The sequence below is a fragment of the Phyllobates terribilis genome, unplaced genomic scaffold, assembly GCF_046119375.1.
Source record: "Phyllobates terribilis strain yellow unplaced genomic scaffold, ASM4611937v1 Scaffold_9__5_contigs__length_417890890, whole genome shotgun sequence".
NCBI lineage: Eukaryota > Metazoa > Chordata > Amphibia > Anura > Dendrobatidae > Phyllobates > Phyllobates terribilis.
The window spans coordinates 207,935,061-207,953,731 of record NW_027362769.1 but is presented as its reverse complement, the minus strand read 5'-3'; the positions used below and the strand labels follow the sequence as shown (position 1 = coordinate 207,953,731).

The window sequence follows — 18,671 nt, the reverse complement described above, 5'->3', positions numbered from 1 at the left end:
GGCCTCAGGGCAGCCGACGTGGAAGATGGGGGTAGCAGGAACCACTCAGAGACGGTGCGGTGTAATTCAGGGTCTTTACTGGTAACAACGATAGACCCTCCCGGAGTACTTGCTAGCGAGCGGGGCCTGGTCAGTCCTTGAGCAGATGGGATCTCCCCTGGCCAGGCGGAGTTGTAGGCCTCCCAAACTGACTGTACTCTTCTGGCTACCTTGCTAGAAGCGGATATAAGTAGCCCACGTCCCTGAGTGTGCCGTGTGGTGCTCACCCGTATGGCCGGTGACTCGGGGCCTTCTAATGGCTTCTGCTCCACGATGGCGGTGCTGGTCCCACGCGTGTGACCTTGCCTTCTGGGCCTGAGGACCTGAAATCCCCTGCCGGTCAGCTTCTGCTGCTGGGTAAGAGTTAGTCCCCACAGCCTCGGACGCCGGGTCCGGTAAGAAAGCTTCTCAGTCAGGGCGAGCTCTGCAACTGCCAGCCCCTGACTCGTAGTAGTATTGCTCCCACTGAGCTTCTGCTGTTTCTTCCTATGACTGTTTCTCGTCTCTACTCTCCTTGACTCCTAACCCTGCCTCAGCCCCGGGTTTATATAGGGGAAGTTCTTCCCCTCCCAAGACTGGGCAGGAGGTGTGGCATGCACAGGATCCCTGACCAAAGGACCTCCCACCTGCTCTCAGACATAACATTACATTACTGTGGAAACCAGACCCCTGGGGTGCCACACTTACATCTGACCTTTTTACTATATATTGATACAGAAAAAGTTCTTTATCAGATGGACATTGTAGTCCTTTTTTTTTCTTTTTCAAAACTAATTTTGATGATTATGAAATCAAAAGTGAAAATTTGTTCCACTGCCAGTCCCAGTACAGTCATCGCTCTGTTTTCTAAGGCGTAAAGTTGGATTAAAAATAATTTGACCCCATCAGCAAAAAACATGGTAGCTCCTGAGCCTCACCAATATGAAATGATACAAGAATATGAAAAATATCAGTCAACTTATCTCTCATTTGTGTCTTAAAAGGAGTTATATGTTAAAACAAGTAGGAAGTGAGTTGTCGATAACCGAGAGATTGCTGCAGTCAGAGGAAGGTGACATAAAACATATCATGCTAAAACTTGAGTAGAAAAGAACACAAAGTTCCCAAGATCTAAATAAAAAATGTGCAATCACTGCCTTTTTATGCCTAATTTGATTATAATTTAAAATATAATATGAATTTCTTCTTTTTTTTTCTTTACAATACAGCTAGTGAAATCTCATCGCTGACGAATGACATTTGCCCGACTCTCATCTGTGGACCTGAGTACATGACCGTCACTTTTCTCATATCAGATTTAAAAAAAATCAAAGTGGACATCAATAAAATGCATCTCATTGACTCTATATGTATGGGCTCCCCGAATGTTAACACTGTATCCATACAAAGTCCAACTAAAGTCGGAAAATGCGGTACATATGTCTCTGTAAGTAATACTACATTGATGCTCGTTACGAGATTTTATCATATGTGATATACCAAACAGTAAATCATACACAATATGAAAAATACTAATATTAAATTGATTGCTCTTTTATTAAAGAAACTAAATAATAATCTTGTAGTTATGGTGCCTTTTAATGGCTAACTAAAAATATATTTTCCATGTATCACAAAAATATAATAAGTGATGTTTCAAAGCAAGCTTTCCAGACTTATTAGGTCTCTTCATCAGGCATATAGTATCATTTATTGCAGGATCTCTGTGTCCTGTTGTGCATAAATATGTGACTCCTCAGAAACTGCGTCAAACTGTTCCTGAAGAAGAGACCTAAGCAGTCTCGAAAACGTACCATTTTTTTTCACCTTTTTAGTTAGCCATTATAAGGTATCAACCACTCAGGACTCCCAGTTTTTGTTATTCTCTCTAGTTACTGGCTAACATGGTACAAATATATATTTTTTCCTTTAAAGGGGTTGTCTGGGAAGTTAACATTGATGAGCTATCCTTAGGATAGGTCATCAATTTCTGATCGATGAGGGTACAACACCTAGTACCCCCACTGATCAGTTGTTCCCGGTGTTGGCCGGGACTGCTCAGTTATAGAGCTGCACTCCTCCGTCCGGCCGTGGCTGGATATTGTATATCTGCCCCCTATTCAAATCAATAGGGGGCTGATGTACAGTACTCGGCTGTAGCCATCATTCCGTTGAAAGAGCTGTGCCATACAACTAGGCACTTCCAACCTCTGCCAACACCAGCGGGGTGCTGGGTGTCTCACCACCACCAGTCATACATCCTAAAGATAGGCGATCGATGTTAACATCCCGGACAACCACTTCAACCTCAAGAGACATTCAAATCATATGTGACTGATATCAGCTCCTTTTATGACACTCCAGTAACTAATATTAATATTATATATTAATATTATATATTGGTGAGTTGTTGACACTGCGCATTTCCGCTGCATCAAAAACACAGCATACTACTACAGTTCCAGCAAAGTTAATGCGATTCATAGATATCTTGTGCCGACTGTACTCCTTTTTTACTCAGCATGTCAATTTCTCTTGCAGAAATGCTAAGTTTCGGAAAATCCGAAAGTAAAAAACACACGTGTTTTTTGTGCATTTACGCTGTGAAATATCAATATCAATAAAGTTTTGTAAAAAGCCGAAAACCAAGAATATAAAAAAACAAAGCAGCTTTATCTAAAACATGACATGCCAAAAAGAAATAAGAAAAGCAGCGTCAAAAACGCGATAAAAGCGCATGTAAAAAACACATTCAAATAAAATTCTCATTGTAGTGATGAGCGACAATGTTTTGTTAACCCTTTCGCCAAGTATGCTCGGGCGAGCACCAAGTAGTTACAGCTGCTCGGTGTTATGTTTGAATCACTCCCGTGTGTATGATTTGAGACTGTTTGACAGCTTTAATACATGTGAGGAATGTCTATTTCTTACACATTCCTCACATGTAATAAAGCTGTCAAACAGTTGCAAATCATGCACACGGGAGTGATTCAAACATAACACCGAGCAGCTGTAAATACTCGGTGCTCGCCCGAGCATACTCGGCGAAAGGGTTAATAGAACATACTCGCTCAACACTAGCACACAGCCTAAATCTGTATGCAGATTTTGCTGTGTGTTTTATTGCAGATTAGGTGTAGAATTCACCTATTCACATATCTAAGGCCAGGTGCACACATTGAGTATTTGATGTGGATTTCACTCACTTAATCATGCACATAGGCTATGTTTCCATGATAAATATTTGATGAGTTTTTGATGTTGCTGATTTTCTGCACCATTTCTGCACCTATTAGGTAAATTAGGTTATTTGCGATTTTTGAGTGCATTCTTTTACATGCGTTTTTATCATATTTTTGATGCTGCTTTGTCTCTCTTTATTATGTCATGCTCTAAATAAAGCTGCTTTGTTATTCATACTTCCTGGTATTTGGTTTTGACAACACTTTATTAATGGTCATGTGCAGATTACATGTGTTTCTGATGTGTTTCTGCTGCAAGCCCTTTGTAAAAATATAAAAACAGCAGCACACTGGTATTTGATTCAAACCAGGGTTTCGCCATATTTTTAGATTCTCCTGGGTGGTGACTGACTGATGCCAATAAACTGTACATTGTTTCCTTAATGTGAATCTATTACATGAGCTGATTGGCAAACATTAAATCGCTATAAAAATGCCTGCAATCATCTTATGAACGAGCAAAATGAACATTGGTCTGGTGATTGGTTTTCATACCAGCATAAAAATCATCGTTATCAGCAGTACATTGCCCCATGTAATCAAGAGATGTACTGCCGATGGCAAATTTTATATGAAGACAGAACAATCATACAAATGATTGTTCAAACTCCATCATTGCTAGTTGACCTGTATAAACATGCTGGGAAGTGAGTGCCAAACTACTTGACTATAGTATATCAATGTTTGCTGCTGGCTTGAAATCCACCAGTCAAAATGGGTCATTAAGACCCATCCTTTTGGGATATTTGGACTATCCCTTTTTAATTTTGCATAATTTTATTCAAAGGCTGAACAAATTCAGTTACTGTACTATATTTCTGTACTTGCATCCACTTTCATTAAATCCTGCCTAAAATGTTTAAAGCCAGGAAATTGGCATAATCCATACAATGACTTGCACCCATATTCGTATGCTGGATCCTTCATATAGAAGATCTGAATGGTGCCTGATCGACCCTACTGGCTTAAAGTGTTGAATTTTGAAAAATAAAAAGAATGAGTAAAATAATCTGAAATATTATTTTAATAAAAGCTCTACAATCCAAAGTCCCTTTTACTATGAGTTAATGTAATATTGTGGTATGTCTCATTGATTCAATGATTATTCAATTACAGGTAAATGGGACACATGCCATTTACAAGAATAAAATTTTCCTGAAGCCAGATCCTTCTGGAATAATTTACAGAGACGACTACATAGTTAACTTCTCATGTATCTACCCTCTGACCATGGAGATTTCTCTGGGGACTGTTTTGAATCCCATTCTAAGGTTTACTTAATTTTTCATATTTAAAGCTATAATAGAACATATATTTTCTGTTATGTGACGTCTTAAAGAGGTTGTTCCATGAGTAAATTATATTTTAATCAATTGAACTTGGAAGTTTAATACGTACAAGCTTTGGCAGCTGCTTAGCTCTTATGTTACTGACGTGATTTATAATGAGCTCACAGGGCTGGTAACAATGCATAAACATTCGCTCCTGTGATAAAACAAAGTGTCAGGGAAATGTGTTTTCTCAGACAAACAATTGAGAGTCCCTACTATGTCCCTGGTATATTCACCTATGCTTTCTCCCATGGCCAGAAGCTGTGTATGCGTGCTGGACCAAGAGCTGTGTTAGCTGTATGTGGCCGAACACAGCAAATAAAACAGCACATTGCAGGGGCACATTTATAAGATTATCTCAGCACAGGAACAATTTTCTTACACATAATTAATTGTGGAACTTATTAATATTCCATGATCTATTAATTTATACAGTATATACATTGATCGTAGAACAGCCCCTTTCAGAACACTATAAAAGTATAGAGTCAATACTATGCGCTAATGCTGCTTGCCATTTTATGTTATATTCATTTATGATCAATAATGGTAACAATTATAATTATGCTGTAATTATTAGAGATAGTGTTAGTAGTTAAATGGTGGATCAATTATACATGGGGAGGAAATTTAAGCTACATACAGATTTTTTTTGTGATACCATAGCCCTAGTACCAGAAACCACACTGAAATCACTGACCTCTCCCTCCTCAAATACAATAAGCCCTTCTATTACTAATTTCGTCTTATTTTTGTGCCCCACATTGACCATCTTAAATCAGCCCTTCGGGACTGGGCCATTTTTCATTCTTGCACTTTTGTTTTTTTCCTTTATTTCTTTATTTATATTTTGACAAAAGAGGGATGAAATTGTATGTAGTATCTATAGAATGTGGATTGTTTTGATCTCCTATATACTGCAGTATTGCAGTATTCAGCGAAAGTTACAATCTCCAATAGCGCTCAGCCATAGTCTGAGTTTCATAGGAGGACCAAGTTTGCACCAACTGGTAACCCATTGGAACCATGAACTTGTGCAATTTAAATGCTGCATATGAAGCGGACTCAGCTCCTGAGCCTGCTCTGTAAAGGTAAACTCTGTTAAGGACATACAGTTATATCTTTATGCGCTAAGCGGTTAAAGACCAAGGCATTTTTTGTTTTCTTTCATTTTTCATCCCTGCCTTAAATGGAGTCTGTCACCACAGAATGACTGTTCAAACCAAGCACATGCACTCAATGCACCATGGTGTGGCCAATCATATCAATACACTTCCCACCTGCTTGTTTTCCATCTCTCTCCATCATTTTCTTTCTCCATGAAGCCAAAGCTGTCAATCAAAGAAGTGGAGGGTTGAGATTGAGGGAAAACAAGCATAATATACCTGGCAACAATGATTTCCCATTAACATTTTAAGTGTAAAAAATTACTAAAACATTGTCATTTTCTCATTAAACATTCCTTTCCAATGACTTTGTCTATGTTTATAAACTTTTTGTACTTGAAGAAACTAATTTAATTGATTGCTAAATTTTGCAGCACAATAACCATCGACATTACAGGAAGCGGTCTATTTGAAGTGAAAATGGCGATTTTTAAGGACCCTGCTTATGTAATTCCCCGTCAGGAAGGAGATGTACTTTCCACGAAGGACATTCTGTATGTTGGTGTGACCATCACTGAAGGAGATACAGATCATTTTGACTTAGTGATGAAGAACTGCTTTGCTACCCCTACAAATAATCCCCATGACAATCTAAAATATTACATTATCAAGGACAGGTAAGTGATTGGATGTCTAGTAGCACATTGTTCCATTGTATGTTATATTCGCCATACCATATAGATTATAGATAATAATATAATAATAATAATATAATATATAGCAAAAATAATAATATAGTCTAATAATATAAAGGACGGTCTAATTTTTCTTACACAATATCAGCTTTGCTAGTTATCTCAAAATATTTTTCAACTTTAATTAAAGTCCAAGCAGTACATTTCCTTAGTGCTTTAGTGATTGGGTATTTGACCACGCTGACAGGGGCGCGATGTAATTATTTAAAATACCATCTTTGCTGTGAGTTTTTAGTGTTTTGAGCCTTTTTTTGGCTTGTGTCAAATTCATCTTTATATCTGCTTCTTTTTTTAATTCTATTTTATATATGTTTTCAAATGTAGTTCAGCGCCCCCTAGAGTGATTTTATGTACTCCATATATTTTTGTGCAGTTTTTGAGACTTTTTTTTTTAATGTGTGACTTATTAGGCTAAAAAGTCACAAATAAAATTAAAGGCAAAAACAAAGATGTGATTAAGTACAAAATTCAGGAACCATGTGCACTATTTTGAAGAATTTGGAACAAAACAAAAACGGTAACAAATACCATAAGAAAGAAAAAAACAATTACTGTAGTTAAAATGCAAAGCATGAATCTGGGCCAAAAAGTGTTGGTGTTTTCGCTGGATTTAGACTAATTTAGTTCTGTTTTATTTTATACAGATATTCAGATTGTGAGTTTGCTAAATTTTCTTTTTCATCTTTTTTCCATTTTTTTTTATACATTATTTACTTTACTTAATGCAATGTAAATAAAGTCCCTAGGTGTGAACCCCCCCCCAATGGGCGTCTCTTGATCACCTAGCCAGAATGCGGGTGATCAATCATAAGTAAATTCATTGGTATGAACAAAACAAACAACAAAATGACTAAACAGACCATTTAGGGCTCTTTCACACGTCAGTGTCTCCGGTACGTGTGGTGTCAGTGTCCACACGTACTGGAGACACTGACACACGTAGACCCATTCTCTGTGCACATGTCAGCGTGTTTCCACGGACTGTGTGTCTGTGGGCAAAACAGGTTGACATGTCCGTCTTTTACCCGCTGCACAGGCTGCAAAACATCCTACACTGATGACACATGGATGACATCCATGTATCATCCGTGTGACACATACAGGTGCCTGGGAATCAGTGCACAGTTAGTGGTGTTCTCAAGCGGCAGGTGCTGAATGCTGCCCTCAGCATTGTTCCCTGCTGGTGCTGCTATCAGCACGAGCAAGGTACAATGATGAGAGTAGTATTCTGCTCCCCCTGTCTCCAACTGTAAAAATAAGAGTAAAATAAAAAAATCCACATACTCACCTGTCTGGAGATGTCCCCCGTTGTAATCCACCTGACTGCTCACACTGAGGTGCCAGGGAGAACGTCGCGCTGCAGCGAGTGGGTCCTGGACCTCTGCTGAGCTTAGTGAGCAGTTTCCTGTCACTCACTGAGCGCAGCTCCAGGACCCGCTTGATGCAGTGATAACTTTCAAACTTGTGAATACTCTTTAAGTGTCTGAGTATGTTTGCAAGCATTGCACTTCTATAGTGACTTCTGGGCTCATGAGGGTATGCCAGGAGTTTAGATTTGCAACCGGAGTACTTTGCGAAGCCTTCTAATGAGTGTACATTGTTGGGCAATTCATGTATTTGTTACAGCATAGATATTTTGCATATTAACCGATTTTAGAAATCATGAGGGGAATATGATTTATTTTTTATTGTTATTACAGTTGCAAAAATAAGCAGGACAACACTATTCATGTGGCTGCAAATGGCATTGCCAGCTTTGGTCAGTTCTCAGTACAAGCTTTCCAATTTATTAAGGGATATGGTCAAATATTTTTGCATTGTCAAGTGCATCTTTGCGAGAAGTCGGGCTCCTGTGTACCTGTAAGTTCAATTTTATTGTCAGATTTCTTCAAGAATGCACAAAAGTAATATAAACCCTTCATCTATCTGCTATCTATCCTAAGGATATAATAAAATGTATCATTGGTTTGTACCAAGATAAATAAAGACCCACACGCTAGCTTTTTGAAAAAAAAAAAAAGGCAAACGGTTATAAACCCACAATAATAATGACAATTTGTTGATTGTAAAATTATTCATCATCTATACTTTAGCTTTTTGAGAAGTCATTATCATTTTTACCCTAATTCCCAATTGTATTTGCCAGAATGTACAATACATAGTGAATGAGATGTAATTCCTGCTACTGAATATAGACTTATGCAACAATGATCAAGAACATTTTCAGCTGCTTTTACTTTCTCATAAGGCTCCCCTCCATACATCCAATATCTGAGTATTTATTTATTTTACTCACATAGCGCCATTAATTCCGCAGCACTTTCTAAACAAAAATAAATAATAAGTAATAGTACATTTAAATAAATAGGGTTTAAATAAATAGGGTACTTAGTAAACACTGTTTTTGATCAAAAAAGCATAAAAATCATTCCACTGCGACAAATTGTACCCCAATCGGAACAGTCTTATCCTCAAGTATTAAATCCTCACCTAGTGTCAGACAACCTCGATGTAGATGGGGGCAGAGCAGGACCGGGGTTCGAATGGTCAGACATCTTGCCATGGAAAGCTATACAAATGAAAATTCACAAAGCAGAACAACCAGCAACACACACTAATATCATATCTCTCAGTAGAACTCAGGAACAGATGCAACACCATCGACCGTGAAGTCTTCAGAAGATACAGGTACAGAGATGAAGAGGTGACACTCCGTGTCTGGTAAAAAAAAAAACACCTTTATTCAAGCAAATTTTCAACCATGGATGGGGGAAAGTGGGCCACCATAAAGACCACAGCCGTTTTGCGTAAAGTCTATGCTTCAACGGGTCCAGGTATGGTTTGGCGTGGAAAGGGGAGTTCCTATTATAGGAAGTTCTGCCTCACAACCCACTTCACAATAACATGAAAATACACCAACAATAGTAAAACCTAACAGACAACAAAAGCAAAAACAGTGTTATAAAAAAGTATTGCCATGTCAAGCTTATCATTAAAACCAAGTGGACCTTATGTGCTGCATCGAAGTCTCCGGCAAGGGGTCCAGTAGACTAATTGAACATATTCGAAAAGTTCACCAATGTAAACCAGAGGTCTTACATTTTTCAGGATTGGAGAGAATCACATTACCCAGTCAGGAAGGTAACCTGAACAAAATTCTATTACGTAGAGAGGCCAAATGGATCATTCAATCCGACGCACAAGGTCTGCTCGATTTGAATTATAAGCTTGACATGGCAGTATTCTTATAAGACTGTTTTTTGATTTTCTTGTCTGTTAGGTTTTACTACTGTTGTGTATTTGCATGTTATTGTGATGTCGATTTTGAGGTGGAACTGCCTAAGAACTCCCCTTTCCATGCCAAACTGTACCTGGACCAATTGAATCGTAGACTTTATGTGAAACGGCTGTTGTTCTTATGGTGATCCACTTCCCCCATTTTTCCACCAGACACTGAGTGCCACCTCTTCATCTCTATACCTGCATCTGTATAAATAAAATGCTAAGGTTAAAAAAGGGAGCCACATTCCTGTTTGCAAAAAGCACAAAAGATTACAGCAAAACCAAATAAATGAGCCAAAGCATAAGTTGGTATACATGAAAAAGTATAAGAGCATGTTCACACTGTGGCCATTTAACAGACAAAACCTAATGTATTAAAAAAGGAGCATATACCCTGCTGTAAGTTAGTAAGTAAATAGTAATATTACACATAACATACAATACTTATCAAGCAGTGTTTTTCATTTTGAAAAAAGCGTAAAAGCCATTCCACTGCAACAAAATGTACCCAAATAGGGACAGTCCTATCCTTTAGTATTAAAACCTCACCTAGTGTTAGATGACCTTCAAGTAAATGGGCTGAGCAGGACCGGAGTTTGACTGGTGAGATATTTGGTAGGATGTTGTCCTTGGTAGGACTTGAGCCCAACATCCCTGAGCTGCAAGGCATAATGCTATCCACTGAGCCACTGTGCTACCCATACAGACATCTGTCTACAGTCTGGCCAATGAGGCTGTTGAGTTTGGGTCAGTAGACCCACAGCTGGTTGAGACATCACAGTCTGTACTCGGTCGGTAGCTGCTGAAAGTTTCAAGCAGGAGATCTTGATCATTAAAGCTCAATGGGTTCATCAAATTCTTAAAAATTTGACATGAATTAAATTCACAATGAATTGATTTGCTCATCTCTAAAATGGGCTTTTTAAAGGGATTTTCCTATGAATGCATTAGACACAGCCATTACACAGTACATAGCAGGGGTACATTTATGAGATTATCTCAGCACAGGAACATTTTTTTTTAACAGATCCATCTGTGGAACTTATTTTTATTCCAATATCAATTAATTAAAATGTACTTTGTTCGTGGGAAAAGTGGAAAGTAGGTAATCCTTTTAATAGGATTGACAGTAAATGATAAATAAGCAAATGTAATAAGTAACACAAAAGAGTTGAAAAGTAATTAAATATATTTCAAATGATGTTTAATTATCAAGTAAGAAAAAATAGAGGAAGAAAGCCTCACCGTGTGTATTGTAGTTTAGTTGCTCCAAATGATTGCAGCCTGATTCCAATCCGTTGACCACTGGAATGAAGCAAAAAGGAACTGGAGAAAAAAGAATCCATTTTTTCTACAGTTCCTTGATGTTTAATTATCATTTAGATATTATTGTACTGTTGTAATTGAGCAGCCCACACTTGATTTTGATGGTGAAGGATGGCTCCAAGTTGCCGCCCTCTTTTGTGCCCACTGATACAATGTGTGTAGACAGAGCTGTAGATAAAGGTCTGTGAGGGGTTACGGTGCTCCTTATTCATTCCATATGTATTCACTTGTAGGTCTGTAATGGAGGCAGTTCTTCTGGTGATGGTTCTGGGGATCCGGATGATTACCTAACACTTGGAATAGGAGTCAGAGGTAATGCCAGAATAATAGTTGCCATAGATAGAGAGATATTATATAATCTAACAGAACTGTTAAAGGGGTTTTACACTTCAGGAAAAGTGAACCACATTTACGTAGGCAGAGCCACTAAGCTTAGTGAGCGGCAGCAACAATGACATGAGCTGCCGGTGTGACGCCACTTCTGCAGCCAAAACAGTGAGGCCGGAGCAGCAGCAAAAGCGCACATTGGGCCTAGTGAAAGGGGGTACTTACTCTGTTTGTTATGTCATGTATGTAAAAACAGTTCGAAAACCCCATAAACCTACTGTAGCTTAATCCGGAAGGACTTCGCTATATTCCACGTATATGTAAACTCTAAGCGCATATGTTAAACTAATGGCTCATTCACACATCAGTTTTTCGGATACGAATGATATCTGTATTTTTCATGGATAGCACTTGTAGCTATGATAGTCTGTTGTTCACATGTCCATGATTTTTTGTGGACCGAGTGGTCCATGCAAAATTGTGGAGATACGTCCAACGTTGGTCTGAGTGTCGGATCAAATTTTGCAATGAAAGTCTATGGAAAAAAATTGGACTGCATTTGCATTCCTTGACAGATAGGAGAAGATGGAGAAACATTTTTTTTCTCATCAGAGAAAAACTGATAAAACGCTGATCAAAAACACTGATGAAACTCAGACCGATTTTGACATACGGCCATGTTCACACATTCAGTATTTGGTCTGTATTTTACAACAGTATGTGTAAGCCAAAACCAGAAGTGGGTGAAAAATACAGAAGTGGTGACATATTTCTATTTTACTGTTTCTCTGATTGTTCCAATCCTGAACGTGTGAATGAGGCCTACTAGAAAATCACTGACATGTGCATGAGCCAATATTCTTAAGGTTCTTTTGACCAGTAATTTGCCAAAAGAGTGTGTTTTGGGCAAATACATGGAAAGCTCACAACAGCATACCTTTTTTCACTGTACAGAATAGGGTAGTAGACTATATTATTTCAAACAAAAGCAAAAAGTAAAAAAGTGTTCCGCGAAATTCTAAAGGCAAAAACTAATGTGAACAGGGCCTTAATCATAGATCATAATAAAGACTTTAATCATTGCATAATAAAAATGTATCAATCTTCCAATATACTTTTTGTTTCATTCCCTTTCATTTTTTCCTTTAGCTAACTGAATCATTCATTTTTTGGAATTCAGAGCATGAAAACCTGCCCTAATCACATTCTATGGACACTGCGGCACTGCTAATAGAAGTGACGGCTCTTATATAGTATAGCCTTACACCCTATAGTATAGCCTTACACCCGGTTCAGATCATAGATTCTCAATGTAATTGTAAAGGTCTTGAAAATAGTGAAATACTGAAACACATTTTTAATATATTTGTCATTCATATTTTCACTTCTTTGACTTTAGAACCTGAAAACTTGTGTCCAGATCTCCAGTGTGGTGCGTCCTATATTAATGTAACATTTCCGAAAAGTGATCTTGTAAATTCTCATGTGGATATTCCAAAACTGCAAACCAATGGATGGGAATGCCATGATCGCTATGAAGACGGAAACATTGTGTCTGTAGGATGGCCTCTCGGAGTTGGTATATGTGGAACAAAACTGACTGTAGGTATCATACTGTACACAGGGACCATTTCCAATCTTATGTTCTTTTAACCCCTTCATCCCCCAGGCCATTTTCCTTCTTTTTGTTTTATTTTTTTCCTCCTTTCATCCAAGAGCCATAACTCTTTTATTTTTTGGTCAATATAGCCGTATGAGGGCTTGTTCTTTTGCCATATGAGTTGTACTTTTGAATCACATCATTGACCATATAGTGTACTGGAAAACGGGAAAAAAATCCAAGTGTGGTGAAATTGAAATAAAAAAAAGTGCAATTCCACAATGTTTTATTTTATTTATTTTTTTTAGCATGTTCACAGTATGGTAAAATTGACCTGGCAATATGATTCTCCAGGTCAGTATGAGTACACTAATACCAAACATGTATAGTTTTTTTTATTTAGGTGGTGAAAAAAAATTGGAAATTTGCATAAAAATTTTTTTTGCTTTAGTCGCAATATTCTGAGACTTGTAATGTTTTCATTTTTAGGGATCTGGGGCTGGGTGAGGGCTCATTTTTTGCACCCTGAGCTTATGTTTTTACTGATACAATTTTGTGGTAGATACAATGTTTTGATCGCCTTTTATTGCATTTTAGTGCAAAGTTGCAGCTGCTAAAATAAGTTATTCTGGCGTTTCAATTTTTTTTTCTCGTGGCGCTGTTTACCGATCCAATTAATTTATTTCAAATTTTGATTGATCAGATATTTCTGAAACGAAATGTTTTTTTTTTTTTATTTCCAATGGGGCAAAAGGTGGGTGATTTTAACTTTTGTGGTTTTTTTATTTGTTTCATATTATAAAAACTTTTTTTTCACTTTTTACTTTATTTAATAGCCCCCTTAGGTGACTTGAAGCTGCCATCGTCTGGTCACTTGGGTTAAACATAGCAGTGTATCAACACTGTTTTGTAAACAGAAATCACAATCTCTTTTGCATGCCGACCACGAGCATTCATAGGAGTATCGTAATGACAGTCACGAGGGTCTTCTGCACAGACCCTCACTTGTCATGACAACCCATTGGCACCCTGCGGTCACGTGACAGGGGCACCAATGGGTGGGATGAATGACGCGCTTTCAGCCGGACAGCGAGATTTAACTGGTTAACAGCCATGGACAGAACGCCGTCACAGCCGGAGCACAGGACTGAGCACGGTCATCATGTCAGGGGAAAGATTCAGGCTCAGCGTGTGAGCCTGCATCAAAGTCAGGGATACACCATGATGTAAATATTTGTCATATGTTGTGATGGGGTTAATACAATACACAGTAAATTATACGTAAAATATCTATCAAATAACAATATAATTGACACTTGTATCACAGAGCGCACATTATTGGACCCCATTTTCCCCTTTGACAAAGATCCCAGTGGTTGGCACTATGAATATGCCATAAATGTCAATGTTCAATAGGTAGGGTGTAACTAACCATGATATGACCACCAGAAATATTGGCCCTGTCATATACATAACTGGCACATATATGGCACAGTTTGCTTAGTGTAAAAGGCAAATTGTTTTCTATGCAATGTTAATATTAATTTATTTTTTTATTTTGTTTTGTTTTTCAGACCAACGATACACATGCTGTATATAAGAACTCTATTTATTTGCCTCCAATTCCTTCTCAAATCATCTACAGAACTGCGTTTTACATCAACGTCTCCTGCATTTATCCCATGGACTTAAACGTTTCTCTTCAAAAAGTGCTGAACCCAATCATAAGGTTTTTATAACTTTTTCTTAAATGAATAGAAAGAAAATATTAGAAGAGTAGATGAAAAAAAAATTGATTATAAAAACAAGACTGCAAAGAACCTCACGTGTAACAGGATCAGACTTATTATACGTAAATATTTTGGGGGGTATAAGAGGAAACAAGACTACCTGAGAAAATAACCTACTGGCCCCAATTCATCAAAGCTTTTATGCCAGAAAACTGTCATAAAATGGATTGAGAAGTCACAAAAATTATGCAACTTTTGACGTTTTCATGCCAGTTTGAGTCAGCCCCTCCAAAATTGGCTGAGCTAAGAGGAGCCAAGGCAGAATGGGGCAAAAGTGCAGGCATTTCTTACACCAGAAATATTGCTCCAGTCCTTGACTGGACTAACATTTCCAATGAGGTCATCAATATCAGAATGTGAGGGTCTGACAAGAGCTGATCCGCTGTTGAGCTCCTTTGAATATTTACACCCAGCCGCTGCTATAGCTAATAGCAGTTAATTGGTGGGGGTGTTGGATGTTGAGAACCCAACAGTCTGACATTGATGAGGTATCCCTATGATAGGTCATTAATAGTGTTGAGCCACCCCCGTAGTGTTCGAGTTCGGTTCGGTTCGTCGAACACCCGTGTGTTCGCCGAACTGTTCGTCGAACTGTTCGTCGAACACCTTCGAACACCGTTAAAACCAATGGCAGGCAAACAAAAACACATAGAAACACATAGAAAACACCTTCAAAGGTGTCCAAAAGCTGACAAACTGCTCAGAAGACACAACTAACACATGGAAAAGTGACAAGTACATATAGTCATGCGAAAATAAAAGAGGTGGAGGAGTAAAAGGAGGGGGAGACACAGATATAGGCATGTCATGCCCTTCTAAAATCCAAAAAGTGAGAAGCCGACACGGCCAGTCCGCTCCTGCCCGTGCCACCTCCGTGTCGCCGGGTTTGTGCCAGAGCCGCGGTGAACCCTGACGGCCAGCCCCCCTCTCCCAATACTGGTGCCTGTCCGCTGGTGGGTCGAGCGAGCCCCCCTGTGGTGGAGGCAGCTCTAAGCTTTTTAATTTAAATTGTCTCTCTAATTTGAATGAATACACTTTAAATCCATTTACAAGGATCTATTGGAGGGCAAGTCTCATGCCAGCAGCCGCGGTAATTCCAGCTCCAGTAGCGTCCACTAAAGCTGCTGCAGTTAAAAAGCTTTTATAAGGATCGAGCTCGGCTGTCCACCGCAAGGCATCCTACTGCCAGTCCCAGCCCCTATGCCTTGGGGTGCCTCCTGATGCTCTTCACTACGTATCCCATGGTCCCGAAGCATTTCCTTTGAAAAAATTAAGTGTCTAAACTACAGGTGGTGCAGCTTGCTTAACAGCCGGGATAATCCGCTGACTAGCAGACACTGCTACTAGGCACAAAGTATTTCCTGGGCTAGATGCAGTTAAAAATTTGTAATTAGATACTCTCGTTGGATGCTGAGAAAGCATTCCATAGAGTCTCCTGGCACGCCATATATGATTCTCTTAAAAAGCTTGGGGTAGGGGTCTAGGGGACCCTTTTATAGCCAAAATCACGGCCCTGTATCGCAATACGTCACCTAGGCTGAAGATAAATGGAACTGTAGCACCCTGAGGGCTCGGTTGCTACAGACGTATTGCACCTCACCCAGAGGTGTGATATCTCACTCTCAGGTAAGGATGGAGTGTGGATCAGGACCCGACACCTGCATGCATTACACCACATTGCCGTGGGGCAGGGCGACCAATATGCCCCTGAGATGGGCACGACAGTCCCTGTCCCTGGCTGGAGTGAGGGGAGGGAACACTGAGGAAGGGGAACCCTGTAGTGCAGGAGCAGGGAGGAAGCAGTTCCTGGGTGCATTGAGAAGGGAGTATAAAAGGTGGGCACCATCTTAGTTCAGTGCAGAGAAGTCTGAGCAGAAGTGGCAGGGAGCAGGGGCTCTGCATGAGCTCTGCTCCGGAGGCGGGCCTAGTAACAGAGGCCCAGGCCTGGAAGAGGGAGAAGGAAGGAAGAGGAGCGGAGAAGGCTCCAGGAACGAGGAATGAAGGGATCCCAGGGGTGCGGACGGGCGAGTCGCCACCGCACGCCCGAATCCACCTGCGTGGAGGGGTCAGGCCAAAGGGGGAGACCGGTCCCCGAACTAGTGGAGGCAGGAAACGACCCTCAGCTAGAAACCGGAGGCTCTGACATTTTATGTGGCGCAGCCCCTCGCTACACCCGCTAGGAAGGCACCACATAGGGTCAGGGAAACTGGCGCCAAGTTTACCAAGAGGAGGCCCGAGGCAGCCGGACAGAAGTGTTGGTAAGAAAGGCCAGACAAAGGACACACAAAGGGGGTCCTGTGAAGTGCTCCAAAGTTATCTGGGAGTTGTCTGAGCCCCTCACCTGGTGAGCACAGTACGACGTGGGCAGCCGTTACCTGCAGACGTGGTCTGGATAATAAGAACTGTGAGTAAAGGCCCTGAACTGCATCACTGACTCCGTGTCGTTACTGCTGCTGCCCTGCACCATCACTCCCATCCTCCGCATACACTGCCCTGAGGCTATACTCCTCCAGCGGTCTGCCCTGTAGCGGCGGTTCACTCTGACCGCAATCCACGGGTGGCGTAGTCGGACATTTAAACATCAAAACCACATAAATAGTTCCGCCACTGGTTTGACCGCCCTGAGCCACGGAACCGGGTCGCCGCCACGAAGACTACAACCACCAGCATCCACCAAAAAGGGTCCGGCTCCGGGTGTCCCAAGGCCCAGGGTGTGCGTCAGAACATTTTCATCACCTTTCACAATCACCAATGGGACAAGGCAGTGATGTCCTCTGTCCCCTCTCTTATACATCCTAGTGACGGAGCACCTGCTCTCATCAATTCGCCATAACCCCAATATTAGGTGGATTGAGGTGGGAGGCACCGAGTACAAGTGCTCTCTATTTGCTGATGATGTCCTAGTATATATCACTCAATCACATATATCCATCCATGCTGTTATGGCTGAAATAGATCACTTTGTTACATGGTAAAATTTTAAAATCAATGCAGCGAAGTCTGAGGCCCTCGATGTCTCCCTCCCCAAATCCATATAGGATTCCATCCAGTCCAACTTTCCCTTTGCCTGGCCCTCACAGGGTATCAAATACTTAGGAATTCCTATTCATAGAGACCTCTCCCATCTATGTTATCTTAATTTTGGGCCCTTTATTGAACAACTCCATACAGACCACGGTTGGCAAGTTAGAACTGTAAGATTCACTACGTGAACCACTGGTGTTTTGTGGAAAAGCACATGTACACTGCGTTCCAAATTATTATGCAAAAAGTGTTTAGGAGTGATAAGGGAAGAATTTGTTTGTTTGTCAGTTAAACTCATTGATGGTGATGTGTGTCAGGGCTCTTTATATCACTGTAAGCAATTGCAGACACCTGTGCTAATTAGTTTGGCAGGTGTGTCCAATGAAAGGCAAGACTACTTAAGAAGGCTCTCTCACATTATTAAGCAGCCTACATTTTCTGCCAAAATGGGAAAGAAAAAGGATGTGTCGGCTGCTGAGAAGCAACAAATTGTGGAGTGTTTAGGTCAAGGCATGACTACAATCAACATTGTGCGATGATCAGGATGAAGTGTCTTGGCAATCAAGAAGCATGTAGCTGATTCACAGTACACACGTGTGCGTGCTGATAAGGGCAAATTGAGGACTCTTTCCTACAGGCAATTACGTCAGGTTGAAAGAGCAGCGGCAAAAAAGCCTTGTCATAGCAGCAGACAAGTTTTTGAAGCTGCTTGTGCCTCCAACGTCCCCCGAACAACAAGATGCAGGGTCCTTCAGAGGTTTGCAGCTGTGCATGCGCCATCCTGTCGACCTCCTCTATCCACTTCACACAAGCAGAAACGGCTCCAGTGGGCCAAACATTACATGAAGACTGATTTCAAAACTGTTTTGT

The 18,671-nt window shown here is 40.3% G+C and overlaps 1 protein-coding gene across 1 annotated transcript in view; it reads left to right on the top strand.

The window, feature by feature from the left end:
* Nucleotides 1–18,671, top strand: part of LOC141162009 (uncharacterized) — a 70,802-nt gene that overhangs the window by 30,280 nt on the left and 21,851 nt on the right. Inside the window, exons 3-9 of the mRNA XM_073647619.1 lie at nucleotides 1,248–1,465; nucleotides 4,377–4,531; nucleotides 6,132–6,374; nucleotides 8,153–8,312; nucleotides 11,294–11,372; nucleotides 12,787–12,989; nucleotides 14,562–14,716. Of these exons, the coding sequence (XP_073503720.1) occupies nucleotides 1,248–1,465; nucleotides 4,377–4,531; nucleotides 6,132–6,374; nucleotides 8,153–8,312; nucleotides 11,294–11,372; nucleotides 12,787–12,989; nucleotides 14,562–14,716 (1,213 nt within the window). The remainder of the gene's footprint in view (nucleotides 1–1,247; nucleotides 1,466–4,376; nucleotides 4,532–6,131; nucleotides 6,375–8,152; nucleotides 8,313–11,293; nucleotides 11,373–12,786; nucleotides 12,990–14,561; nucleotides 14,717–18,671) is intronic.